This window comes from Perissodus microlepis, chromosome 7 (genome assembly GCF_051167445.1).
Source record: "Perissodus microlepis isolate ML-2025 ecotype Zambia chromosome 7, ASM5116744v1, whole genome shotgun sequence".
Classification (NCBI taxonomy): domain Eukaryota; kingdom Metazoa; phylum Chordata; class Actinopteri; order Cichliformes; family Cichlidae; genus Perissodus; species Perissodus microlepis.
In genome coordinates this window covers 47,515,208-47,543,099 of record NC_140467.1, presented here as the reverse complement: position 1 = coordinate 47,543,099, position 27,892 = coordinate 47,515,208, and the positions used below count along the sequence as shown (strand labels likewise).

The 27,892-nt window shown below is 41.4% G+C and overlaps 3 protein-coding genes across 5 annotated transcripts in view; 2 read left to right on the top strand and 1 right to left on the bottom strand.

Annotated features, from left to right (window-relative positions):
- The window catches only part of pcsk5a (proprotein convertase subtilisin/kexin type 5a), a 45,542-nt gene extending 40,883 nt beyond the window's left edge, over positions 1–4,659 (top strand). For both annotated transcript variants that reach the window (XM_084935514.1, XM_084935513.1), the window contains one exon: positions 3,659–4,659. In XM_084935514.1, the coding sequence (XP_084791640.1) occupies positions 3,659–4,131 (473 nt within the window). In that variant the 3' untranslated portion in view covers positions 4,132–4,659. The remainder of the gene's footprint in view (positions 1–3,658) is intronic.
- Positions 4,660–4,767: 108 nt separating this feature from the next.
- Positions 4,768–27,700, bottom strand: prune2 (prune homolog 2 with BCH domain). Of its 2 annotated transcripts, none has more exons than XM_084935527.1 (11): positions 27,604–27,700; positions 24,484–24,550; positions 24,201–24,401; positions 23,725–23,901; positions 21,776–21,878; positions 7,169–7,300; positions 6,925–7,011; positions 6,530–6,628; positions 6,382–6,420; positions 5,877–5,927; positions 4,768–5,753 (listed from the first exon to the last, which is right to left on the bottom strand). In XM_084935527.1, the coding sequence occupies exons 2-11, from the start codon at positions 24,536–24,538 to the stop codon at positions 5,720–5,722; spliced, it is 978 nt and encodes a 325-aa protein (XP_084791653.1). In that variant the 5' UTR covers positions 24,539–24,550; positions 27,604–27,700; the 3' UTR covers positions 4,768–5,719. The 2 variants fall into 2 exon arrangements, with proteins under 2 accessions (XP_084791653.1, XP_084791654.1); XM_084935528.1 differs by having other exon boundaries at positions 4,768–5,750.
- LOC146383932 (uncharacterized) lies at positions 12,494–17,603 on the top strand. Its single transcript, XM_084935517.1, has 2 exons — positions 12,494–12,968; positions 13,201–17,603. The coding sequence occupies exon 2, from the start codon at positions 14,346–14,348 to the stop codon at positions 16,707–16,709; it is 2,364 nt and encodes a 787-aa protein (XP_084791643.1). The 5' UTR covers positions 12,494–12,968; positions 13,201–14,345; the 3' UTR covers positions 16,710–17,603.
- Positions 27,701–27,892: the final 192 nt, after the last annotated feature.

Here is a 27,892-nt window from a genome sequence, read left to right as displayed (position 1 = left end):
AGTGTTCTTAAATAGCTTAGATGTTGTGAACATGATTTTCTTAACCATGGAAATAACTCTGTCACCATCTCTTTAGTTGTCGTCTGTGATATTTCAGGCTATTTGGTGTTGCGGAGCTGGCCAATCTCTCTGCTTTTTAAGATTGCACAATATTGTTGATTTGCCTACTTGTAGTTTTTTATTTGTGTTTTTCAGCTTAATTATTACCGTTTCTCTTGCTATGGGCCTAGGGCTGGGCGATATGACCCAAAATTCATATCTCGATATTTTTTAGCTGGATGGCAATATAAGATATATATCTCGATATTTTTTTTTAAGCCATAAGGTAAGAACAAGAAGAGAGTTCTTAGTCAAAGCTGTGTCCCAGATGTCACACAGGCACTTTTATTAACATACAGCGTAGATGTACATGAAGAAATTACTGAAAAATAAATTATCAGCATTTATTAAATAATAATGCTCCATAAATAAAAGAAAACAATGTTGTTTTTGTGCATAACAAAAAGCTCACAATTGTGCAGTTAAAATGTAAACTAAAAGACGCTGAGCATAATAACGAAGACAGATTTCACAGCTGCTCTGTTCCCAACTTCTACTCTGTGGCTGACAGCCTGGAGTTTGAAATCTGCTTCGTAACCGTGTCTCTTAACAGGTGCAATTTATGGTGCTTATACACACACACTACGGTAATACTACGTTGAAGCACAGTACGTATCACTCCGCGAGGCTCCGGACTACGGTAGCCGTAATGCTCCGACAATCCATCAAGCGGTGCAGCTCCGTAGCTTACCAAAGTCGAACTAAAACATTTCTTGACAGATTGCTGAGCGCTGTGTACTAGTGATGTGCGATACCACTGATTTCCTTTCCGATCCGATACCAAGTAATATTCAGGGTGGTATCGACGATACTGATCCGATACCGATACTTTGTACAAAAACGTATTTTATTTATTGTATCTCAAATTATAGCGTCATAATGATTACAGGACATCAGATTACTTGTTCTTATCACTTAATAATGCAGAGTTCATCATATAGAAATAAAAAAACTGAAGTTCTGCGCTATTTGAACACCTTGCCTGCCTGCAGCACTAAAGCACTCTGGGAGAGACGTCTGTCTCGCCCTAGCAGCACCTGTCCCTCTCCTCCTCTTCAGTTTGCCTCAACATACGCTCGTCATATTCTGTGATATGACTTATACTGAGGTGTTTGACAAGGTTAGTGATGTTGCCACAACCATACTTGCCAACCCTACCGATTTTTCCGGGAGAATCCCGAATTTCAGTGCCCCTCCCGAAAATCTCCCGGAGCCACAATTCTCCCGAATTTCTCCCGATTTTCCACCCAGACAACAAAATTGAAAAACCATATCGCAGAATTCATAGCGCGGCCCAGCCAATTCCAGTTTCCAACAATGACTGCAGCTACTTAGTTTTAATATTACTCTTATTTCTCTTTCTGGGTCGCAAAAACTTTCAACATATTTTCAGGTGAGAATGTAGCTGTGTAAACTTCAAATATCTGAGCCGACCGACACATCGTTTTCAAACCCCCGCGGTCTTTCACTACTGGGGTTAAACATGATATATAAGTCACTTTGATAACTTAAAAATGTTATTGTTTGGCTTTTTCGGTGTTTTATTTGTTCGTGAGTAAATCGGTTTGGCTGAGATTAAAGTTATTAGATTATATTAAATTAAATGTAACTTTATTAATCCCCCGGGTGGGTTCCTCCGGGGTTTTCACACAGCTGAATAAACGTCAAACAGAAAACTGATTAAACAGAAGTGTGAGACGGTCGAGAGTTTAAGTCAGCGCCCGGTTATATTTTAGATAGCAAGGAGCAGACGGCATCACTCCACCGAGGGAGCTCGTGACGTACTACCCGGCTTTCTTTAGACCGCGAAGGCCGGGTCCTCAGGTGGAAGCAGCCTCTGAATTTGGACACCCCCGCTGTTTCCGGGCCAGCCAATAATAACGGTGACATTTAACGTATTGTATCCGATAAATAAACACTGCAAAATGTATTTATCACCCCCCAACAGCCCCTTTGAATGTCTCCCTAATTCTGAGGTCTCAAGGTTGGCAAGTATGGCCACAACACCTCACTTTTTTGCCACATGTATCACAAACCATGTCTCAGCTGTTTGTGGAGGTAAAATACGTCCGCACAATTATGCTCAGCCATTGTTGTGAGTGCGCACGCCAGGGGCTGCGAGACATTTATACAGCCGTATTTCGCACATGACTATGAAAGGCGGAAGAGGAAGTAGTTCCTTTGAATGTTGACAATCCGAATGTTATAGTTTCTTTCCACTCTGTTCCTGTTAATGACAAACTACAAATCTACCCTAAATTACTAATATATCGATATTTTAATGTGAGAATCGATTCTAGAACATAAATGACTGGTATCGGAGGAATCGATATTTCAGGATCGATCCGCACATCACTACTGTGTACCACATAAAATCGGTTCGCGGTCAGTAAGCACAACCAGAATTCATACAAAAGACGCACTGTCGTTTTTGGAGAAAATGAAAGGATTTTAGGCCTTGCAAGTCGTTAGCGCGGTTAGCTCGCTAACACGTTGATGCCGTCCAGCCCCACGCACGGGGTGATCCGCGGTAACTCGTTAACGGAGATTTGCCGTGTCCATCTTGTCGTTGCCTGCAGGTGAAGCGATGGGGGAGGGGGAGACGCAAGGCCCAGTAACGCTGCATAGAGACAAAAGTGGACGAAAGAGAGGCAAACTTGCGGCTCCACAAGTATAATTATAACGTAACATAGACTATATCGATATAAACGATATTGTCACATCTCGTATGAAAATGTATCGATATTTTTAAAAAACTCGATATATCGCCCAGCCCTATATGGGCCTCATTTTTAATATTACAAAGGCAAAACTGCAAAAATTGTCCTAACAAACCAAACAAATTATGGATTTAACTGTAAAACCTGCATTTAATTGAACCATTATCTTTAACGCTGCTGAAACAGAAACAGAGCATTTTCTGCTGATAATTTAGTAGACCAGCTCTGACTATGAGTTTTATGAAGTTATTTCAGTAACATTATATTTTCTGTAATTCTGGCATGGCAGGTAGCTCCAAATATAAACGTAGACAGATTGGTAGTAAATTCAATCCTTTGTTGCTGCAGTTATAAGCAAAAGAGTGGGGCATAATTTACTCCAAATATTTAACTCACTTAAAACTGCGGGGTTTTTCTATGGTATTGTTTTTTCTTCCCATGAAACCAAGTTTTACAAACACAAGCTTCTCCGTTGGCTTTTCTTTACAGAGAAGGGTATTTTCTGATGGGCTTGTTAATCTTTTTCCACCAGTGTTTTCAACCAACAGAGCTTCACTTTGATTCAAACTGTAGAAAAGTTCATAGTGAATATCACATTTTTTAACTTTTGGAAACCAGGAGCACCTACAAAAGCTTTCATATTTCACATTTTGTTTCAGATTTTGAAAAGCTCCCTCCAGAGCCACTAAAGACATTCATGGTACTTTTCATTCCAAGGAAATTTCACTGCCTGCACAAAATCTGTTGACTGCCCTTTCAGTTTTATTATCATTAAAGCTCCTGTTCAGGTACCACAGTTACTTTTTGCATCAGTGTCTAAACTTCTGTTTTCTTTCCAGGTGAGTGCATTCTCAGCACCAACTTGGCATTCAGGAATGAGGAGGAAGAGGAGGCCAGAGGTAACCTGACAGTCTTCATTATAGCCTGCGTCCTGCTGGTGCTGGTTCTGGTCACCGTCGTCATCCTCATCAGACATTCCCGCTTGAAAAACGTGCGCTCAGACATCCCTCCCCGCGGCTATGAAAAGCTGGGCTCCGGTGGGGGATACGGAGGCGGCTACAGCTCTGCTTCTTCTTACAGCGGCAGAGCCGGCTCCTCTGGCGGCCGATTTCAGGAGTCCCAGCTGGTCGACCTCAGTGAACGTCGCTCAGGGAATAAGGATGATGACAATGATGATGACGATGATGAAGATGAGGACATTGTTTACATGGGCCAAGATGGCACAGTGTACAGGAAGTTCCGATACGGACAGCTGGGAGAGGACAACGAGGACGAGCTGGAGTACGACGATGAAAGCTACACGTTCCGGTGAACGTGATGCTTTCCATCTCATAAGATTTCTTTTGCAATTCTTTCCTTCTTCGTTTCTTCCCCAGTGCTGTTTGTCTCCCCCTTCCCCCAAGGGACAGAGTCATTTATCCTTTACTGAATGAGCCTGACCAAATGAAACATGAGATGCTGTTCATAATGAGCTCTGTTTTTATAACCGCATTCACACAATGAAATGTGTTGCATTTAAAAACAGTAAAAGGTATTTAACACTCCCAAACTTCCTTTTTAAAAAAAATAAAATTAACAAAATGTATTTATTCGCCACACCCGGTTTGTAGCACGATGATTTCTGCGTATCTTTAACATTTCATCGTGGCAGTTTACTTGTTGTGATGGTTTCATTGATCATATTACCATGTATAATTGTGTTGGATTGGGGTTTAAAATTTGATTAATCACCCTGTTTATGTTTGTTTTTCTCTTTTACCCATGTGCTTATTGTTGTTGATATTTAATTTGAGTATGTGTTATCCTGGTTATTCTGTTCAAATAAAGTTTTGCAAACAAATCCATTAGGAAAAAAGAGCAACTCGTGACTTCACCAGGTTGAAAGTGGCTGATTTGTAATTTGGCAGCAAATTCCAGCCAACAAAGAAATGATAAAATACATTCAGACTTGAATCGATTTATTTTTATTGAATTACTAGCCAGTGATCAACAATTTCTTTGCATCCCCTCAGTACACCATTATAGACTGTGCAAGAGGACCATCGGTTATCTAATGAGGGGGACATGCACTGATGCACAGATACGTGTGGACACACACAGATAAAGATGTGCTTATCAAAGATCCCATCGCTACTCTCACCCGAGATTCTTCCTGGTCGTCAAGCAGAAACTGAGGATGAGTTTCGACGTGTATAGACAGAAAGACACATGCATGCGTGCGCACAGACACGCACACACACTTGCAGAACACGACTAAAAAGACATGCTGTCACATAGCACTGACAGCTTCATATAATAATTAAGTTATTAATTCTTAGTCTTAGATTAACTCTATAAAGGTAAAATATCTAGTTTTATAGTTAATTTTCCAGAAAGAGGTTTGGATTGGTCAAAAGCCGGTTGGTCATCTTCCATGGCACAAGGCACCCTGTGCTTTTACTGCGTACACAGAAGTAGTCTCTTCATCAGAAATACTGAGACTGAGTAACCAGTAAAGGGTGATATTATTGCTTCACTGCTTCTCATGCACACAACTACAACACTATAGACTCTACAAATGGATTTGCGCAGTGCGCTGTCTAGTGTGTAATTGAAGTCCCTACCCTAAAGTGAGCGATGGCACTAGTCTGCTGATGCTCCCAAAACAAAAATCACACTTAAGACTACATGTATATCAGGACTGCAGGTGTAAGGTACAGCAGGTGCTACAGCAGCCGTTAAAGATCTTATCGTGATCAGGTGCTATTGTAAGTTGTATTCTCTTATTAAACTCCAGTGTGTAATTGACAAAACACTGACAGACGCACACACAGTAGCTACACAATTTTCCAGATTCGCTCATTCAATACAACAGTGACTTCTGAGCATCGAGGTGACCCATCTATTCAGGATGTTTGGATTTACGAGCCGCTGGCACCAGCTGCGTCTGGTCTGCTGGGAAGATGAAAGTACAAAGCAGAGACATTAGAGATGGGTGTGTTTATGTAGTAGTGACAGACTGCTGACACAAGGCCGTTTGTCTTCTATGTGTGAACTTAAACATCTTCGAGGACTTACTCTGTTCTGCTTGCTGCAGTTGGCTCGGATCCCTGCAGAAAACTGTTCACTCTTGATCGGGCCGGGGGAGGGCGGGGATTGAAAGGTTGTTAAAGCAGAATTTACTGTTGTAATACACGAGCATGCGCTGAATTTGCAGGTGCATGCAACTTACGCTTCAGAGCACAGTTAGTCAGCCGGTGATTAGTGTGGGAATTCTACTGCTTCTTTTCTACATTTATTATCAGTGCAATAGATCACTGTGCTATAAGGACTGGCTCGTTTATTTTGCTGTAATGATAAATGAGATGAAAGCAATGCATTTAGCCTCTTTAGCAAATTCTTTCTCTCTCCTGTAATTGCAACTATAGCCAAATCCAATTGGGCCCTGATCCAGCAGAAGAATCCCTGTGATCTAAAAAGTGAGTTGCCTGATAAGAGAGCGCTTCAACTGCAGATGGAAAAAAAAGAGAGAGAGAAGAAAAAAAGCAGAATAAGTAATGCGAGCAGGAGGGTCGATGCTTACCTCGAGTTTTCTGCCGCTTCCTTCAGCTGCTTGTCGAGTCTAGAGGTTAGAGTTTAAATGACAAGATGAAAATAGATTTATTTAAAAGACCATCCGGGCTCAGAGGAGGTGGAGGCAGTGTTGTGTTTAAAGGTTTAAAGGGACTCACCTAATGATGCACTCTGGGATCTGGATGCAGTCCATCGGGATGAGTTCCTGCAGCTCGTCCAGACTGTTTACATACTTTATCTTACTGCTGAACTTGGTGCTGAGGCATCACAAGCATGTGCACAAAAAATTACCATTTTTACATAGGCACACACACACAATTAAAGATCTACATAACAGAAACACGATAAAAGCAATAAATGTGCATTACTCCGTTACACTATATTAAAAGGTCTGGAGTCACATTAGCAGCTAATTGTCTCAGTGTAATAATTTTAAGCAGCCTTAATTGTTTTGTCAAGATCCAGCAGCAATCTTTAGAACAAGACAGTGGACCAACCACCAGACCACAACAAATACTGATAGCGTGCCAGCTAAAAGCGAAGTATTCTTTACCTGATGAATGGCTTGGTAATGGCTAGAATGGTCCTGATAAACCATGATGGATGGAGAATAATGAAGGATTTCAAGTTCTTCCTGAGCCTGAGGACAACATCACATGCCAAAGTATTATGTAAATGTTGGTGCATCAGTTTTCACTTTCATTCTGCAAAGCTGCAAATGTTCTTAGTCATTCAGTGCTTCTCTCACAAAACCAATGTAGTATCGCACAGCAGTGATACCACTGAACAGGACAGACCTTCTGTCAATCATCTGATAGCACTTCTTTAGCCAACCAAGTCCAGGCATTCTTCTGTGGGGTGTGGCTCCATTCAGGTATACAATCATGTAGTCCTCTGCCACCATCAGCTCCAGTGTGCTGATCACATAACTGGAAAAACGCACACATGAATACACACAAATTAATTTTCTGAAGCTTCACCCTTCCTGTAAGTACTGCTTACATAACCCTGACCCGTATTCTGGCTTTAAACCAAGGGTTCATACCATTTTCTTTTTCTGGAATATCATATAGGATTATATAAAAAGAGTAAAATGTTGTATTTGGACCCATTGCTGATTTCTACACTCCCTAAAGAATAGTGCTTTTAGCTAAGCACCAGCATGCCAACTTGCACACATGTTTAAACAGCAGCTCAAGACGTATTTGTATAGGCTTGATTTTGACTAGTAGATAATGTTACTGTGTTAATATTTGAATTGACTGCTATTGTGAAGCACTTTGCGATCCTGATTTAGAAAGGTGCTACAGTATATAAATACATTTTATGTACAAATCTTACTGTAAGACAAAATCTCTCTTTCTGTCTATCCTCAAACCCCGCCCACACCATCAGGAGTACAGCAACCAAGCTTGGCATACAGGTACATCTTAAGCCCCTAAACCACCAACCAATAACCCATTTGTAGCATTTATGCATCTATAGCATTAGCAGCATTATCTTAATTTAATGACAATAACATCTAATATATCAAGTGAACTTGAATAAAGAATGATATCCTCCTGAGAATCAACCTATTTATTTATGTCCTCTGTAATCAACATTTGTTTTTGGTCTATATCTTTTGACTTATTTGAACTACCTTACTAAGTCCTGGTGTAAATAGAGGACATCCTGGGCTTTCCATTGATATCTCATGTGTTTGGGTGGCCTCTTGTAGGTCCAAAGAGGCAGGAAATCACAAGTTCAATTAGAAGATTCTTTTTCCTATTCTCAGGGGGATATAAGTCATTTTGTTGCCTACCAACCACCTAACAACAGGCTAAAATCACAGGCCCAAACAATACCATAGCATGTACTAGTAATATTTAACATGTTCACCATATTGTAGTTTAGCCTACTTGCCATTTAGCTCTAAATACTAAATGCAGGCTGTGTAGACTGTATAAAAAGGATGGGTATACTGAGTGTGTTTTGAGCCATCTTGGTTTTTGAAGCTTTAAGTTGGATGAGAGTGAGAAGCGCTAAGCTTTCAGCTAATGCTAACGAACTTCATTAGTTGCTAGCCTTTACAGACTAAACGAGCAGCACAGTTTTTTGAGGGACTATATACCCCAAGCAATATTAGCCATCAGAGATCAACACTTTCTCAAGAGGTTAATTTCAATTACTGGAAATAAAGTCCATGTTGGTATACACGCCTCAAAATTTAATTCTACACAAAGACCAAACAACTGAGTTCTGAAATGCTATGAGAAGCAAAACTGTGTTTTGTACCTGGCATTAAACGTGTTTGTTACATCCCTGAAGTTAGCATGGTGGGGTCTATAGGGCTGATTTGGTTTTGCAGCCTGCCTCAAGTGGCCACTGCAGAAACTACCATTCTTACACACTGACACTGGTGTCATTGTTGCTTCGTGGTTTGTGCCCCTAACAGTTTAAAAATTTTAACACTCTCAATAAATGCAGATCAGTGAGTCCCAAAGTGTAAGCTGGGGCCACCTGGTGTGCTGCTGTGAAGGTCTTCCAGATGAGACACAATAATAACAGAAATTCAAATTGAGATTACTCAAAAGTATGTTAAGTTGCATATTTAGCTATAGGTTTTATTTTAGGTTAGCTTGTGATATTACTCATTGCTCTGACTCTATACTGAAGTTTCTTTTTCTCTTGTATTATGGTGGACGTCATGGGTTTTTTGGTTTTTCAGGGGGTCTCAGCACTCTTGACTTTGGGAATGGCTGACTTAGACAAACAGAACTGTAACTACATTAATGTGAAACAGCATCATGCCTTGCAGAAACTCACCTGGGCTAAACTGTAATTCAATCAAAAACTTCAAAATATCAAAAGCAAGCGGAGTTTGAAAGTCTCTGGCATTATGTGTTAAAATGGTGAAATACAGGAGCAACTTTTATTTGAATGCTCAATGCAAAAAATATGAGGAAATAGGACACAAGTCTTACCCTCAATTTGAAAAACCCAACTAACAGCATTTTAAACATTTCTCCCCTCTGAAGTCAGCAATGAGAAATTGGCAAAAATGTCGCTTCCTCTTTCCTTCTTTGCATCAATCTCACAAGCTCGATCAGACTTCTACTTTTCCGAAAATCCAATTCTCTAATTCAAACCATAAGAAACTGTTATCGCTTTCTCGTTTTTTTCCGCAGTCCCTCCACCACCTCCTCTCTGTCTTCGCAGTCAGCAGGGAACTTTGTCGCCTCCTTTGAAAATAACTTGACAATCTCCTCAGCTAGTTTCCTCAATAACTCATCTAACTTCACTGGCTCTCCTTTCCTCCTGATCAAATGTCATTCCCCAGCTTGCTTACAGACCAGCACTGCTGATCCACTCTGTTTCCTGAATATTCTGATCATCTCCCACTGACATCAAACTGAATACCGTTCAGCACCCAGCTACAGTTACTCCTCCTCGCGCAGATTCAGACCTCAAGCCATCTGGCATCAGAAACTGCAGACAGTACGGTTTACCTCCTTTCAGTTCTTTCCAGAACTCTCGGATATGCCAGCTCACTCAATATCTTCCACAGAACAGCCTGTGGGATCCCAAGCACACTGTCCAAGCATGAGGCGCCACTGTGCCAGCACAACAGTGGATATATCGACACAGGAGGTCCTAGCAAACAAGCTAGACTCACACTGAATTTTAATCACTTCATTTAGAAAGTTGTGTTTGTGCAGGAGTGTCATGGCTGATTGAAACAGCAACAACGTCCTTAATTTGATAATTACATCCACACACACATTGCTTTTGTCATATGCATTTCGATGCTGCATTGCCATGAACCAATTTTGACTGGAAGACCACAAACACAGCTGTGTGTTTCCCACAGGCTGGCATGACACTTTGACTACTGTGGGTTGGACGTTACATGTTACAGCTGTTCAAGTGCCCGTCAATCACAAGAATCCTTCAAATGAACTCTCAGTTCATCATCCAAGTAATACAAGAGTTTAATGATCCTGTTCCATTGTGATGCATTTAATCGTTTTGCAATTTTTAAGACTTTAAATACATCATCCATTTTTGTGGACCCCCGTCTTGAAGCCTCGAGGTCAGTAATAGGTTGTTATCCTACTGTTTTTTGGAAACCGGCTTGTGACAGAGAAGCTGAAGGCTCTGCACACTCATACATTCCTATTGATTTCTTGATAAGACAGTAGACCTTCCCTAAGTGCTTTATTGCACATTTTACTATAAAATGAATAGTACAGTTAACATCCTTCTATAATAAAGAAGACTCCAAACTAGCAATTCAACCATATTACATTAGAACTGAGGTCATAAATGAATGATCACATGAGAAGAAGGTTCATGTTCTAATAGCTTTCTGTTCAATTGGACTTCTTGTTGCAATCAGAGTGCCTCCCTCTGCTGACTAGAAAATGTGCAGATCTATGCTTGTAACATAACACTAAAATCTACAAGAACTTGTTTACAAAATGTGTACTGTAAATGTTGCCACTGATGCCTGTAGTGAGTGCTGAGTCAGACTATCCAAACGTATTTACACATGCAGTGTTAGACTGTAAGGAAGAATCCGTGATTTCGACTCCTTATCCTGTTTCTGAATGCCAACTGCACAAATTAGTACATATTAGTACTTTAATATGAACAAGGCTGTGTGATTGTGTGACTTTTTGTATAGCCACAATGAGGTACATACTTGTGGTTTTTACACATTTTATAGTTGTTTGAGAAATACTGGATAATTTGGCATTGACATCCGACGCATATGTTTACTTTGTGTGCAAAATGAATCTAATGTGAGCAACAGTTCATTCACACTAGAATAAAAAAAGGATAGCAACCTCGTTGCAACTCAGAAAATTCAGTGGTTGCCCAGTGATTACATTGAATTTCTTTCTGCAAGTAGAGACGACCAATGCCTTTAATCTCAGGGCGAGATTAAATTGTGCAATTGCACAGGTCACCTGGTAGGAGGCAACCTGTCTTCAAAAAAGTGCTCTGACTTGGAATGACTGCAATCACTCTCAGGGAGATAGACCAAGGTTTGCATATAGTTTTTTATCTGGTTGCCAACTAGTTTTATTCTGATTATATTCTTGTATAAAAGGAAGGTTTGCCAAGCACCTGTCATTTTGCAGTTAAATCACCTTCCTGCAGCAATTTGTGAAGGAATTTATGAACTTTTGCATCAAATTGATAAGGTTTCAGCAGGACTCAGGAAGACGTTTTACGTCTCATCCAAGAAGCTTCTTCAGTTCTAATGAAGTTTTAAGGTTCATGTAATTCCCAACTTGACCCTGTTTGCTTGATAGCAAACTGACTCCCTCTTATTGCTGTTTTATTGCCATCTTGATACATCACTTTGAAGATGGCAAGTGACTACAAGTGGCTGGAGAGTTCAAATGCAATTACATCATAAGATCACTGCAAACATTCGCTTTAATTTTAAGTGTCAAACCACTTTTTCCTGAGTGTGACTGTAGCGTTACCTGACCTTCAGGATGTTAAAATTATCATTGCAAGTATGTTAATATGTTGATATTAGCATCAATCTAAAACCCCACTTAAGGTGAAAAATACATTAAACAGATTTTTTTAATTGCAGTCTTTCGCTCATGTTGTTGCCAGTGCCAGCTGGCTGACTCCAAAAGCAAGTTAATATCCTCTCTCTCTGAAAGTAAAACTAACTTGCACCACAAATAAACACAATCGTGGCTTGATTGATTAGTGCCTTTGGAAACATTTTTAATAAAAGTAACTGAAAAAATATGACTTGTTTTGTAGGTAAAAAGTAAACAAGAAGTCCTGAGCTCCAGTGTCAGGGAATTGGTAAACTGCTACTTAGTACTAATTAAAAGAAATCAGTATCTTTGGGATACACACATACAATCAATAGATCCAGTTTGCTAATCAAGCATAAAAGCAAACTTACACCCAAATATGGTAATGTGATAGCAAAGACCTAAATGTTTAAATGAATAACAAACCAATGAGTGATGTCATAGTGGCTATGCCCATTGTTAATATACAGTCTATGGTGCTGCCTTAGACATCTTGGTGACATCAAGGATGATTCATGGCATATTCCCAAATTTTCAAAGTTTTACCCATAAACTAATATGTTTATGTAGCCCTGTCTGAAATTATTCAGGCTTGCAGTATAAAGAAAAAAGTCTACTGTTATAAAAAATGGTTAAAATATAAATAGTTGATAAAAGGTTTAAAAATCATATGCTTTGGTACAAATGTATTTCATTTACAGTTAAGAGTCCAATAATTAAAAGGGTTCCATGATTTAGAGTTCATTTTCTGTGCAGAATAAATATGTTGGGATGTAACCTAAGTTTATTTACCCATCTAATGTCAGTTACCTCAATTTTGTATTGTCATTGGTTGTTGTGCTGACGAGCCAGTCAATGTCATTCTTCTCTGCTATGGGGGCGGGACGAGTGGTAAGGTTTGTGTGAATCTGTGGGAGCGGACACAGAAGCTAAGTCCGAAGAGAGAGATGTCGTAAGGCAAACGTGGTGTGGATTTTGCATCTAAGTGTATCATTGAGGTCGACTACCCGTGGTCCTGATATTACTTATTTGTGATCTGCAAGAGGTAAATGAGACTGTGTGCCTTGACATTTGTACTATAACTATTCGTTATAGTGGTAAAATGGCGTGATATGTGATGCTAACTAGCGGCTTGCTAATTAGCGCAGCTTACCGCGTTATGTGCTGTGATGCCATGCTGTATGTTTAGCTCTGTGATTTTCAGTCAAAGCATGCTAATGCTAAATCGTTATGTGATAGCATTTGGTATTGTAGCTCAAGTGTTTTAATATGTTTAGAAGCCGATGGACGCTCTGAAAGGAGAGGGAGAGAGAGGTTTCTACCCGGATGGACCCTGCTGTTTTCTCACCCCTGACTGTCTTCACTACTGGTAAACTAACTGCCCGTTTCTGATTGCCCCACTAACAAACTCATTGGACTCGTGAGTACTAACTGGAACTAAAGTGCACATATTTTGTTTATGGCTCAGTTTGAGTGAAGCGGCCATCAGTTTTAGGCCTCACCGCACCCGAACTTCGAATCAGGCCTGCAACAAGCACCGTGCGACAGGTGTAGTGTGGACAGGTTAAAGTGTGTGTGTGTGGGCCCACTGTTACAAATTTGGTTTTTGGTGTGTAGTTGTAGTCAAAGTTATTTTCAAAGGTCGAAAATCCTCCCTTTTAAAGGTGTGAGTGGTCGTGACCGAAATAACAGTTGGCACATAAGGGTTATTTTGTTTTGATAATCTTTTATTTATAATCCATGTAGTCACATTTACAGTATTTTTGTTTGTTTATTTGAATTCAATTCATTTTATAAAAGTAACTGTTTATTTTATTCATTTCTTTTTGTCTAAATAAATACCCGGTGAGGGATTTAATTTGTATAAAATACAGTTGTGGTGGTCCTTATTATAGCAATTAGAGGGTATCAGGTATCATTATTAGTAGCACTACAAACCCAGGCCCAGTCTCATTGTACTATATACTCTAGCTTTACCATAGCTACGTGGGACCTGGGTTACATAAATGGAGGCACCGCTGGGATTGTTAACTAAAGTAAACTAAATTTATTTTTGGACCAAGAGGAAAATAGGTCGACCCCACAACTGTTAAAGTGTTAAAGTAGTCAAACGTGCAACAAAAAACAAAAAAAAACAAAACAGACCAGCTAGCAATGATGACACAACAAATGAGCAGACCGTCACAACTTGAGTTGGTCAACTGGTGCAAAGGGGAATCAATAGATTTGAAACATGCTCTACTATTGTATGGGGTACCGGAAGGTGTTTCGAGAGATGAAATAGAAAAAACAGCAGGGACTATCAAAGGTTTGGGAAAAGTAGTAGTTAAGGGAAAAATGTTTAACTCTCAACTACAGTCGTTAATGGTGTTGTGTGAGTGTCGTGAGGAGATAAACCCCATGACAATCCCCCCCAGAGATAATGCCAATAAGTGGTGGAAGTGGCTGGAAAGCAGTGCACTACATTGAACCTCAGCCAGATGACTTTGAGGGAAAGTTACTCACTTTTCTGCAGAATGAAGGGAAAACCTTAGAGGATATCCAAGGGTTACGCACCCACGGAGGGGAAGTGGATGGTAATTCTGAAGCCATCATCCGTGCAGTAGGTGAGTTAATAGTCAGAACAAACAAACAGCCTGAAAGCCATCCATATAGACGTCTAAGGACATTTTCCGGGGTCATTCCCACCCCAGCTGGGGAAGAAGTCTTGGATATCTGGTTGGAGCAAGCGACACTTCTAGTAGATGAAGGCGAGTGCTCCGATAAAGAAAAACGTAGACGCATACTGGAAAGTCTCAAAGGGCCTGCCTTGGAGATCATTCAGGCCGTGCGTCTGGCTCAACCTGATGCTAGTTCCCAGGATTACATAGAGGCCATAGAGACCATTTTCGGCAGAGTAGAGTCCGCAGAGGAGCTCTATCTGTCATTCAGAGCCCTTCACCAACAGCCTGGTGAGCACCTGTCTGAGTTTCTGCGAAGATTAGAGAGGTCTCTTGTTAAAGTAGTCCAGGGAGGTGGCTTACCAGTTAGCACTGCTAACAAAGCTCGGTTAGAGCAGTTAGTTAAAGGATCCACTTCTGAGCTTATGTTGCTTCAGTTGAAAATAAGGGAGCGAATGGAAAATCCTCCCTCATTCCTGAACTTGTTAAGAGAGGTGATGGAAGAGGAAGGCCGCCAAGCAGCCAAACAAAGCCAGACCACATCTAAGTGTCACCAAAGGGTTCGCACAGTTCAGGTGGAAAAAGAGAGAGAGTCTGAAGCGGTCACTCAGAGTGAACTGCAAGCTCAGATTCAAGAGTTGAGAGCACAGTTAGAGGAAAGAAACCACTCAGGAATTCAACCACTGTCTGATTGCACTTTCAAACCCCCAACAGAGAAGCAAAAACAGAAAAGTGATTCGCAGAGTGAAATACGGTCACTCAGAAAGCAAGTGAAAGCACTAGAACATAAAATGAGTGTGATGGCGGTGAAGTCTACAAGTGACCTTCCACAAGAACACTCAACTCAGTCTCGCAGACACAAAGCAGCTTCTTGCCCCAAGCCTGCTTCTTTCAAAGCATCATCTTCTAGAGAGAGTGATGAATATTTCTGCTATAAGTGTGGAGAAAATGGTCACATAGCTACAAGGTGCACTGCACCTGAGAACCCGCAGAAAGTCATAAGAAAACTTATACGATTAGTACGAGGAGTATCTGGTCCGAACAAGGAGGACCCAAATCCTACAGGAGAAGAGCAATGCATTGCTCGGACCAACAAGGTTGAAGTCCCAGAAACTGACACAGGCCTGCCTGAGGGTCTTGTAGGCCCGTCGTTTATTCACACAGTCAAAGTCAATGATGTGGCCTGTGATGCTCTTATTGATAGTGGGTCTAACGTGACTATTATCTTTGAAAGCTGGTATAACCAACACTTGGCAGATGTCCCCATAAAACCTCTCTCTCGCTTGGGACTCTGGGGACTTGCTGACACAGAGTATCCCTATAAAGGCTATGTAGAGATGGAGTTTACCAAGGAGATCACTGGTGTCTCCGGGCGAGTAGAAGTGCTCGCATTCATTTGTCCTGACCCGAAAAACCAGCAACAAACCCCCGTGTTGGTGGGCACCAATACGTCTCTGTTCCGCCGCCTATGGGACTTGGTGCAAATGAAAGGTGACCAAAACACAGCTCATTCCATGAGAATTCAGTCTGTGTATGCCCCCATTAGGGCACAGGAGCAACTGCCAAAAACTGATGTGCTGGGACAGATAAAATGGAAAGGGCCCTGCCCTCTCTCTATCGCCCCAGGAGCAAATTGCTATGCCACCTGCAAAGTAGACAGGCACAGTGCCCCCTCCAAAGACCTTATCTTGATTGATGCACCCTCTACCCAGTTACTCCCTGCCGGCGTGCTGGTACAGCCAGGTGTGCTCTCAGATGCTGGCATAGACAGCAATAGCTTGAATGTACTCCTCCAAAATGAGTCCACCAAGACAGTCTCCATACCAGTGGGATCTGTCATTGCTGAAATGTTTGCCGTGGATACAGTCACCCCAGTCCAACCCTCTGACCTTGCCACTGAGAAAATTGATCCAAACCTCTTTGATTTTGGGGACTCCCCTATCCCCGAGGAGTGGAAAAGTAGACTTCGGCAGAAGTTAGCTGAGAGGAGAAATGTCTTCTCAATGCATGAGTGGGACGTTGGCTTGGCTAAAGGGGTTGAACACCACATTCGTCTACATGACCCTAGACCTTTCAGGGAGAGGTCAAGGAGACTAGCCCCAGCCGATATAGATGATGTGAGGTGACATATACAGCAGCTGTTGGCTGCTGGCATTATAACAGAGTCCCGTAGCCCATATGCCTCCCCAATTGTTGTTGTGTGGAAAAAGAATGGGGCTATAAGAATCTGTATTGATTACAGAACACTGAACAACCGCACTACACCTGATCAGTATACAATGCCACGCATTGATGATGCCTTGGACTCCTTGTCAGGCAGCCGATGGTTCTCAGTCCTAGATCTGCGTAGTGGCTACTATCAGATAGAAATGGCTGAGGAGGACAAGGAAAAGACGGCATTTATTTGCCCCCCTGGGCTTCTATCAATTTGAGCGCATGCCACAAGGGATCACTGGAGCTCCTGCAACGTTCCAACGCTTAATGGAAAAGGCTGTTGGGGACATGCATCTTCTGGAAGCCCTTGTGTACTTGGACGACATCATTGTCTTTGGCAGAACGCTTGAAGAGCATGAGCAACGCCTCTTCAAGGTGTTGGACAGACTAGAGGAGATTGGTTTGAAAGTCTCCATTGACAAATGCCAATTCTGTCGTCCTCAAGTTAAGTATGTGGGTCACATTGTATCCACCAATGGAATAGCCACCGATCCAGAGAAGGTTGAGGTGGTGAAACACTGGAAAGTGCCCACTCACTTGAAACCTCAAGTCTTTCCTCGGATTTTGTAGTTACTATCGGAGGTTCATAGATAACTACTCCGCCATTATCCGTCCTTTGTCAGAACTCACCAAGGGTTATGCACCCACTTGGAAAGACCCCAAAGCCAAGAAGAGTGTAGACCCAAACCAAACCTATTTTAAAGCATCCGAGCAGTTTGCGGAACGATGGACTCCAGCCTGCCAGGCTGCTTTTGAACAGATCCGTGAATGTCTAATCAATGCTCCAGTATTGGCATTCGCTGACCCCACCAAGACATCTTGCATGTGGACGCCAGCATGAATGGTTTAGGTGCTGTCTTGAACCAAGAACACCCTGAGGGCCTAAGGCCGGTAGCTTTCGCAAGTCGAAAGCTCAAAGACTCAGAACGTAACTATCCAGTTCATCAACTGGAATTCTTGGCATTAAAGTGGGCCGTCGTGGATAAATTTCACGACTACCTGTATGGTGCCAAGTTCATTGTCAGGACTGACAATAACCCCTTAACGTATGTATTGACCTCGGCTAAGCTCAGTGCTGTAGGGCATCGCTGGCTCGCTGCCCTCGCCACGTATGATTTCACCATACAGTACCGCCCTGGGCGCTACAACATTGATGCTGACTTGCTGTCCCGACAGTATGCCCAAGAGGAAGTTAGAGAATGGACTTCCATCCCGCCTGCTGGCATTAAAGCTCTCTGTAAACGAGCCTGCATCAGGGAGGGAGCAGTTGTACCTGACAGATTGGTGGATCAACTTGGTGCTCCTGCCTCTGCAGTACCAGAAGCCTATGCATTTCCTGTGAATCTCAGCGTAACCATCCTCGATCAGCTGAGTCCAAAAGACATTCAAACATCACAAGATATGGACCCTACCATTGGGCCATTTAAGAAAGCCATCAAGAGCAATAAAGGGTTTGCTCGCTCTAAAACTGACTCGCCAGAGACTGTGATGCTCCTCTGTGAAAGTCGCAAATTGGAGTTGAGTGATGGATTACTCTACAGAGTAAAAGAAAAAAATGTGTGGAAAACAAAGCCGGCAGCTTGTCTTGCCAGCAAGATACAGGTCTATGGTGTTAAGGTCTCTGCATGATGAGTGTGGGCACATGGGAGCAGAGTGAACAACAGAACTGATTAAAGAGAGGTTTTACTGGCCTCGTATGGCAGCTGAGATTGAGCAGTATATTCGCACTTGTGGGAGGTGCATCTCCAGGAAGACGCTCCCTCAGCGTGCCTCGCCCTTGAATCAGATAACAAGCAATGGCCCTCTAGACTTGGTCTGCATTGATTTCTTACAGATAGAGCCTGATTCTAAGGGTGTTGCAAATGTGTTAGTTGTGACAGATCACTATACACGTTATGCACAGGCATTTCCTACCAAAGATCAAAGAGCCATTACCGTTGCAAGAGTCCTGTGGGAGAAGTACTTCATGCACTACGGTCTACTGGCACGAATACACTCTGATCAGGGCAGAGACTTTGAGAGTCGACTGATCAAGGAGCTGTTGTCCATGTTGGGGATTCGGAAGTCACGAACGTCTCCCTACCACCCGCAAGGTGATGCGCAACCGGAAAGATTCAATAGAACCCTTCTAGCAATGCTCGGTACCATGGACACTGCAAAGAAACAGTGTTGGAGCCAGCATATCACCCACCTGGTACACGCGTACAATTGTACAAGGAGTGATGCCACGGGGTACTCACCTTATTTTCTCATGTTCGGGAGAGAAGCTAGACTGCCCATCGACGTCTGCTTTGGAATCTCGCCAAATGGTGAAAGTGAGTCCTCCTACCAACAGTATGTTTCACGGATGAGAAAAGAGTTGCAGGACGCATACAAACTCGCATCAAATGCAGCTACAAAAAATCATCTGAAGAACAAAGCACACTATGACCAACGCGTGAGAGATCTGCCTTTGGAGAAGGGAGACAGGGTTCTCATTCAGAATGTTGGAATAAAAGGCAAGCATAAACTGCAGGATCGTTGGAAATCTACACCGTATGTTGTAGTGGAGAAGTTGCCTAACCTGCCTGTTTATAAGGTAAAACCAGAACATGGTCCAGGTGTACTCAAAACTCTCCATCGAGACCACCTGTTGCCCATTGGTTATATGGTCAGGATGCCTAATCCATCGGAAGAAACAGGACACATTAGGAGACCCGTAACCAGAGGACATCGTGCCCAGAAAAGTCAAGCAGTTAAACCGCCTGATCCAGTTGAAGAAAGTGACACAGCATCATCAGATGAAATGTTTGAAGCTGTCCATAATCCTCAAAGTTTTGGCGTGCAAGAGGTCAGGAGACAACTGGCAACGCCACATCAGACTTCGGAAGAGGATGACACTTCTGAGGAGGAACATTTTGAAGCAGCAGAAAGTCAACCAGTAGGTGAAAGTGAAAACTCATCTGGAGATGATACACCTACTATGCTGGAATATGATGCTCAAGAGACAAATGAGTCTATGGGAGAGCAAGAAGAAGAACGGGAAACAAGTTCACCCTTTTCAAACAGAACCCGAAGTGACAGTTCTCATAGAAGTACGAGAAATGAGAGTGAACAGTTCTCCACATCCCGAAAATCCCTGAGAAAACCAAAACCACCCATGAGATTGACCTATGAAAAGCCAGGTCACCCATCTTGTGAGCCTGTTACCATCATGCACCATGGTATGGTCATTCAACTAAAATTAAACCCTCCAGACATCAGCGAACCAAAGGAACGTATTAAGACATCGAAGAAGTTCTTAGGGAGTGAGGAAGACCATCACCCTGTAAAGCTAAAGAGAAGTCAAAGGTGTGATGAGGACATCTACACGGTTAGAAGGGGGAGGGTGTAGCCCTGTCTGAAATTATTCAGGCTTGCAGTATAAAGAAAAAAGTCTACTGTTATAAAAAATGGTTAAAATATAAATAGCTGATAAAAGGTTTAAAAATCATATGCTTTGGTACAAATGTATTTCATTTACAGTTAAGAGTCCAATAATTAAAAGGGTTCCATGATTTAGAGTTCATTTTCTGTGCAGAATAAATATGTTGGGATGTAACCTAAGTTTATTTACCCATCTAATGTCAGTTACCTCAATTTTGTATTGTCATTGGTTGTTGTGCTGACGAGCCAGTCAATGTCATTCTTCTCTGCTATGGGGGCGGGACGAGTGGTAAGGTTTGTGTGAATCTGTGGGAGCGGACACAGAAGCTAAGTCCGAAGAGAGAGATGTCGTAAGGCAAACGTGGTGTGGATTTTGCATCTAAGTATATCATTGAGGTCGACTACCCGTGGTCCTGATATTACTTATTTGTGATCTGCAAGAGGTAAATGAGACTGTGTGCCTTGACATTTGTACTATAACTATTCGTTATAGTGGTAAAATGGCGTGATATGTGATGCTAACTAGCGGCTTGCTAATTAGCGCAGCTTACCGCGTTATGTGCTGTGATGCCATGCTGTATGTTTAGCTCTGTGATTTTCAGTCAAAGCATGCTAATGCTAAATCGTTATGTGATAGCATTTGGTATTGTAGCTCAAGTGTTTTAATATGTTTAGAAGCCGATGGACGCTCTTAAAGGAGAGGGAGAGAGAGGTTTCTACCCGGATGGACCCTGCTGTTTTCTCACCCCTGACTGTCTTCACTACTGGTGAACTAACTGCCCGTTTCTGATTGCCCCACTAACAAACTCATTGGACTCGTGAGTACTAACTGGAACTAAAGTGCACGTATTTTGTTTATGGCTCAGTTTGAGTGAAGTGGCCATCAGTTTTAGGCCTCACCGCACCCGAACTTCGAATCAGGCCTGCAACAAGAACCGTGCGACAGGTGTAGTGTGGACAGGTTAAAGTGTGTGTGTGTGTGTGTGTGGGCCCACTGTTACAAATTTGGTTTTTGGTGTGTAGTTGTAGTCAAAGTTATTTTCAAAGGTCGAAAATCCTCCCTTTTAAAGGTGTGAGTGGTCGTGACCGAAATAACAGTTGGCACATAAGGGTTATTTTGTTTTGATAATCTTTTATTTATAATCCATGTAGTCACATTTACAGTATTTTTGTTTGTTTATTTGAATTCAATTCATTTTATAAAAGTAACTGTTTATTTTATTCATTTCTTTTTGTCTAAATAAATACCCGGTGAGGGATTTAATTTGTATAAAATACAGTTGTGGTGGTCCTTATTATAGCAATTAGAGGGTATCAGGTATCATTATTAGTAGCACTACGAACCCAGGCCCAGTCTCATTGTACTATATACTCTAGCTTTACCATAGCTACGTGGGACTGATCAGATGGTCGATCATTGCTTGCAAAAATGAAAAAGCAAATGAATAACACTACTACAAAAACAAGATATGCACCGAATGATGTGGCTGAATTTTACAGGGCCAAAGCAAAACACTGGAAAAAACAAAGAGTCGTTTAAAGAGCGTGTTAGTCACCGCTTTTTGATACTCACAGGAAGAGGTTCTCCATTATTTCATGGTAGTCCTCTCGGTCGCTGTCTGGCAGAAAACAAGCAGCAAACACGATGATGGCGTTCACTCCGTTGCCATAGTAGCCTTGATAAAAAGCACACACAAAAATAAAAGTAGTAAGAGTTCCTTTGGCAAAAACTTGATTGCTCTTTTATTTTTTGTTCTATTTATCTTTTGTCCATCTGTCTCCCTGCCCTGTTTCCTCTCGCTACTTTTCTGATTAATGTAATTTCCGTCTATTCACAAAGCCATTCATTACCAGATTTGGTGTCACTCAGACAGCAGGTCTTTTATCAAAATGACAGAGCTGGTGAGATTGAATTTTCAGTGAGAGACGTCTCTGTTTCCATGAGACAGCTGCGTTTCACTAAACCTGCAACGCAGAGCACAGTGGGATGTGCATGGCCTGCATATTTCCACCCTCATGGTCAATCCACCCACAGACTAACCAGAGCTCGTGGCTATGAAAGGCACCACAGAGGGGGAAGAGATAGACATGGGGCCCCTGCCTGTGAAACCAATAATGTGTGACTTAGTGACTGGTCTCAATTTAAGATCCAGGTCCCTCTGTGGTTTTCATGCATTATACTCACACACGGTTGTGTACAAGTATACGATTGCACAGCACTGCACAGTTCACATCATTTTTATTTTTGAACCATTCACTGACCCCTTATGCCCGGTGAAAGAGCAGTTGTTACTTTGATTTATCATGCCTGTATGCTCATAGTGAGTCGATCTGGATCACAGCAGTCAAATGGCCACTTTGCCCACATGAATCACGTTACTGTAACATGCAGGTGACACAGGGAAACATGACTTAAAAATTCATGCTGAAAAGGTTATCAGTTGTCTTCATCTACAGCCTGCATTTCCTTATTTGTACTTGGTCTATTGCCATGTGGGATGAGGTATTTCCAAATGCTACGTCCTTCCATGGTCTAGTTAGATGAGAACTGGCAGCTCATTAACATGACAAGGTTGTAATGCAGTAAACCTAACATAAATACTTTTTTAGCCTGGCTTTCTTCTGTAATCCAATAGCAAAGCATGCTTACAATTGAAAAATACTGTGTGTAAGATGATTATAAATTTGTTGATTTATTTCTGGTTTTCTGTGTGGCAGGAGGCTTGTGGTCACACTTTTTTTTATTTTTGTTCATCTCATCTATTCACAATGGCCCTCAAGAGGGCTATTCATCTTAAAAAGCCATAGTCTTCACATAGTTACCTCTAGGGTTCATGAAACTAAGGTTCCTCAATCTAATTCTTTCTTTTCTTTCTTCTAACACCATGAGGAGTCCTGGAGTCATTTTTTTTATTAGAATGTCCTTCAATTTGCATATTATATAAATATGTAGGACTGTCATGCATTTGTGCAACATCTTTCCAAGTTCCTTAAATCCTTTCTCAGAGTGATACTGAAAAACTAGTTCAATTAGTTGATCTAAAATGCTGCAACAAGACCACTGACGGGGACTCTTTTAAGTCTGTTTTTTTTAGATGCCACTTTGCATTTTATCATTAGTTATTATTAATCTTTGGATCTCTTCTACTGTCCTCTGCTTCAAGTGACAACAAATCTTTCAGGTACAAAGTGACTTTGTACCTGCTTTGTATGCAGATTCAGCTTGTATTTCAATCTTTGCTATAAAAAGCAACGTCTTTTACCCGATTGGCTTGGACTGGTATTCAGTTCTAGTGGTTGGGGTTTAAGGGAAAGTGCACCATTTGATGGACCCTAATGTTAACACCTTTACTATACTTTACTGTAAATGTGGTAACTGCTTTGCAAAAGAAAAACTACACTTGTGAATTGATTTTAAAAAGGGAAATGAGTTGAGAATAGTGTCTGCAGGGCTCACATGACCCCAGCAGCCTGAGCTAAGGAGGAAGATCTGCTCAGACTGTGACACAAAACTTGAGTCACCTCCATGAGAGATGACTTTCATGTAGGGCTCAATGAGCTTCATGTTGATACGGTGTTCCTGCTCCCCAATGATGACAGTCCTCCACAGTTTTCCATCTTGGCGTTCCTCCTCAGCACTGTATGTTGGGATTGTATTGTAGACTTCACTGGTAGCACTCCTGTTGGCAGTATTGGGATCTGATAAGAAAAAGACCAAATGATGCATTGTGGGTAAATTGTAGACTAATTTTAAAAAGATCAATAGATCAGTAACTGTGGTTTTCCACTTTAACACATCAATTAAATTCTTGGTAAAGTAATGAAGCATATTAACATTAGCTGTTAGTGTTACAAAATAAAAGTCTTGCTCTTGTTGTGCAGAAGGAGGAGAATAAAATGCTTTTATCACTTTGTAATTCTGCGTGCCCCACCTTCATCGCGATCTTTCAGGTCATCAAACTCACAGTGTTAGCATTCTAGCATTCACAGTCACCCACCTTCCCAGTCCATTTCATGGTCTGTGTAGTCGAGGTAATCCCCCTCATCTGGAGTGTCGAGGTCATCGACATTAATGTCTAGATCATCTGGTGTCTCTCCGAAGTCATCCTCGCTCTGGTCCAGTGACAGGCTGATACGAGGTGCGGATAGTTTTTTTCTCTGTGAGGCTCCTCCTTGCAGAGGTAGAGAGGTAGGAGGGACTAAGAAAAGAAAAACAGAAACAGTTATGCAATGCCACAGTGTTCTTTTAGCTATTAAGGGTATTTGTTGATTCGCGCTCACCTGGTCTGCCATCACCCCCCTCAGAGTTCATTTTACTCTCTGATGCCAGGTCCATCCCCAGGAGGACCTGCGAGAAGATAATTACAGTTATTAAATGAACTCTTATGATAGAAAAACACACCTGGAGAGCACCCAGACTACTGTGTGTGCTATCTGCCGCCTGTGATACCTCTTTATGTAATGACTGAGTTAGATAGACTGGTTGTTAGAGTCTTGGTAATGTTGAGATAAATGGCAAATTTAAAAGCTACCAATGAGTGGGAAATTGAGTTTTTTCATTTCATGCTCTGTTATACGTCTAATTCACTAAAGTTCAGGGTGAAATTTGTAATTTTTTTTTAAAGCTTAATTTTACACCACATTGACAGCTTCGGTTGCATAACATATGCAAAATACACTCAGTAACCCCCTAACCAAGCATCAGATTAGGAAAGAAAAATGATTTAAGTGACATGGTGTGCTCGTCTTCTAATGACGGGTACCAGCAGGACGACATACCATCTCACAAAATTATAATAACCTCAAACTCATTTCCTGAACGTTACAGTGAATTCACTGTACTCAAATGGCCTCCACAGTCAGCAGATCTCTATCCAATAGAGCACCTTTGGGATTTGGTGGAACAGGGGATTCACAGCATGGATGTGCAGCTAACAAATCTTCAACAACTTTGTGATGCTGTCATTTCAACATGTTTCAACATGTAGTAAAATCACTTTTTTGAATCTGTGGAGGATTTCGGCAGTTCTGAAGGCAAAAAGAATGTTTAACCACTAATGTTACCAGAGACTGGATATGATAAAATGCAATGGATTATTTTAACCTGATAAAATTGTTCACATTGGATCAACAGTTAGTACCAACAGTACCAACAGCAAAGTGCTACTTACACATCGCAAATTACCTTTAGATGATCGGACATATTTGAGCAGTATTTTTACATATATTTGTTTCATAAATATTTTTTAAGTTCAATCTGTTGGTTAACCTGGTAGTTTTGTTTTGAAGCCTACGCTTTTATTTTGAAAGAACGATAAAACAGGAAAGAGGTTCAGTAAGAAAGTGTGATTAACGACTTCGTTGAAGTGTGGTTTACGCAGAGAGAAAATGAGCGTTACCTGTGTTAATAAGTACCTGGCTGACAGTGACACAAGGTTTGACCATATTTCTTTTCATGTAATAAGTTATGTCTAACCATAATGTCGTTTGATAAATGTAGCTATAAGCTATCAATCTAATATAGTGAATCAGTGAAAGGATTTGTAGCCTCGTTTTGATGTGTTATATAGAAGTTTAGATGCAAAATGAGACATCCATCAGATATGTGAGATAAAGCTCAGATGCGATGTTGTGCAGTTTATCAAGTTTAGAGTGTCAATATTTTGTTTTTTCTTCCTAGCTCTTACGATGTCTTCCCTGAAAATCTGAGTGAACTACATCTTTAATAAAGTTTCTTTGAAGCATCAAGAGTCCAGCATTCAGCCAAGGATGCTGCACACATTAACACATCAATAATAAAATTCTAATATTATAATTCTTCTATAATTCAGTATAAATTGCAACAGCGTACTTTTGACGTTTAATCAGATCAAACTATTTTGCAAGCGTTTTTCCTGAAAAGACGATTTCTGGCAGCCTCTCATGAGGTTTTTATCCAGATCCAAATTAAGCATTTTTTTTTTTTTCAAGTTAATTGGGGTAAATTTACTAAAGAATAAAAGTATTTTGGGGTGCTGAGGGGGTGGGATAGTCAGAAATAACAGGAAAACACACTGATTTCTGCCAAATATTATAATGCAGACTCAGTGCCTTTACTGTACTTGAACTGAACCCCAGAAAAGCTCATTCTGAGCCAGCAAAGTTAGTTTTTGCTGATAATACCCCCCCACGTCTCCTCAAGAAGCATCTTAATAAAATGTTTTCATTATAATAGAATTTAAACAAATGGTCCAGTATTACTCACTTAAGTAAATATTAATATATATGTTTTTACATATGAATCTGAAGTGGATTGAGAAAAACTAAAATATAATCCATTTTAATGGAAGGATTCCTGTTACGTCTCAGAAATCCCCAAGCACTTTTCAATATAGTGCTGCAGAGCAGAAAATACGATTTGATTTGAGTGCTATAATTTAACCAACAACATTTTTGATCAATATCGTGTCTTTATGTTTGTCAGCCAGGGGACACAACAAAAAAAATCTTATCTCTGGGATCTATATCAACGCTGTTTTATAGAGTGAAAAATTACAGTTTGGCTTTATCAATATCAGTGCGAGCGTAAGAAAAAAAAAAAACAATCCAAGCACATCCATAAGTGTACTAACACCTTCATATCTAAAAAAGTGTATTGATTACACTTTTCTGATCAATAGTTCTCCAAAGCTATCAGGGAATGGAGAGGGGGGTTTAAGAGGAGTGGTGAGACGGGAGAGGGAGAAAGTAGAGCAAGGGATGGGGTAGGGGGATTCTGAGGTTAAAGGTCTTCTCCCTCTGTGATTAAAGTGGAGGAGGCAGGGTGACAAGTGGAAGGTGGAGTCGGGGAAACGGCGACGCTCGTTACATCACAACTTCATTCCTCTCCTTTTTTTCCCCTCCTAGTGCTCATTCAAATCAAATGACGGCACGCTTGCCTGAGCACAGATTGGGCACGGATGCAAATTCACCGAGAGTCACGTGCGCTCTTTCGCATGAAAAGGGAAAGTCCTTGTTCCTCATCGGCAGGATTTTATCTGGATTAAGAAAAATACGATTGCATTAGCAGCTGCAACAGAAAAATGCTGAATGGTTTGTTCCTGTCCAGTGGAGATGAGTGCCATGCTGATGATTCACTGTTTGTCTACTGTATCTGTGCTCACAAGGAAATAAATACACATTGATACACAGCCCTATAATGCAGAATAACAAAACCCAGCATCATATATCTTCCGCTGAGGATGCTGATTTGCTTAAGATCCACTTCCCCAGCACAGCGTAGGACCACAGTGCTGATGCCAGCAGCCCCTCCCTCTCCCTCGCTTCCTGTCTGCTGGCTGTGGAAAAAAAAAATAGAGCATATCCCTTCTTTCTCTTCTTTTTATCACCCCCCCCTCCCCCAAATAAAAGCCATCTACTCACCGCTTCTGGGGCTCGGGAATCTCTGTCCTCCTGCGTCTCAGAGCATGAATGTACTTCCAAGTTCCCTGCCTGCTTCCTGCTTCCAGCCTCTCGATGGAGATGCTCAGCTTACAAACAGCTCACAGCTTCCACCATTTTGTGGTCACATGATCTGGGCCACTACCAAATAAGGGCGATCACCTGCTGCAACAGCTCTTTGCACACCAGCTTATACATACATATAGGAGGAGTGTATTTGCCTGTCATTATGAAGTGGGTGCGCTCTGAGGTTTCTGAACTACTACTATTC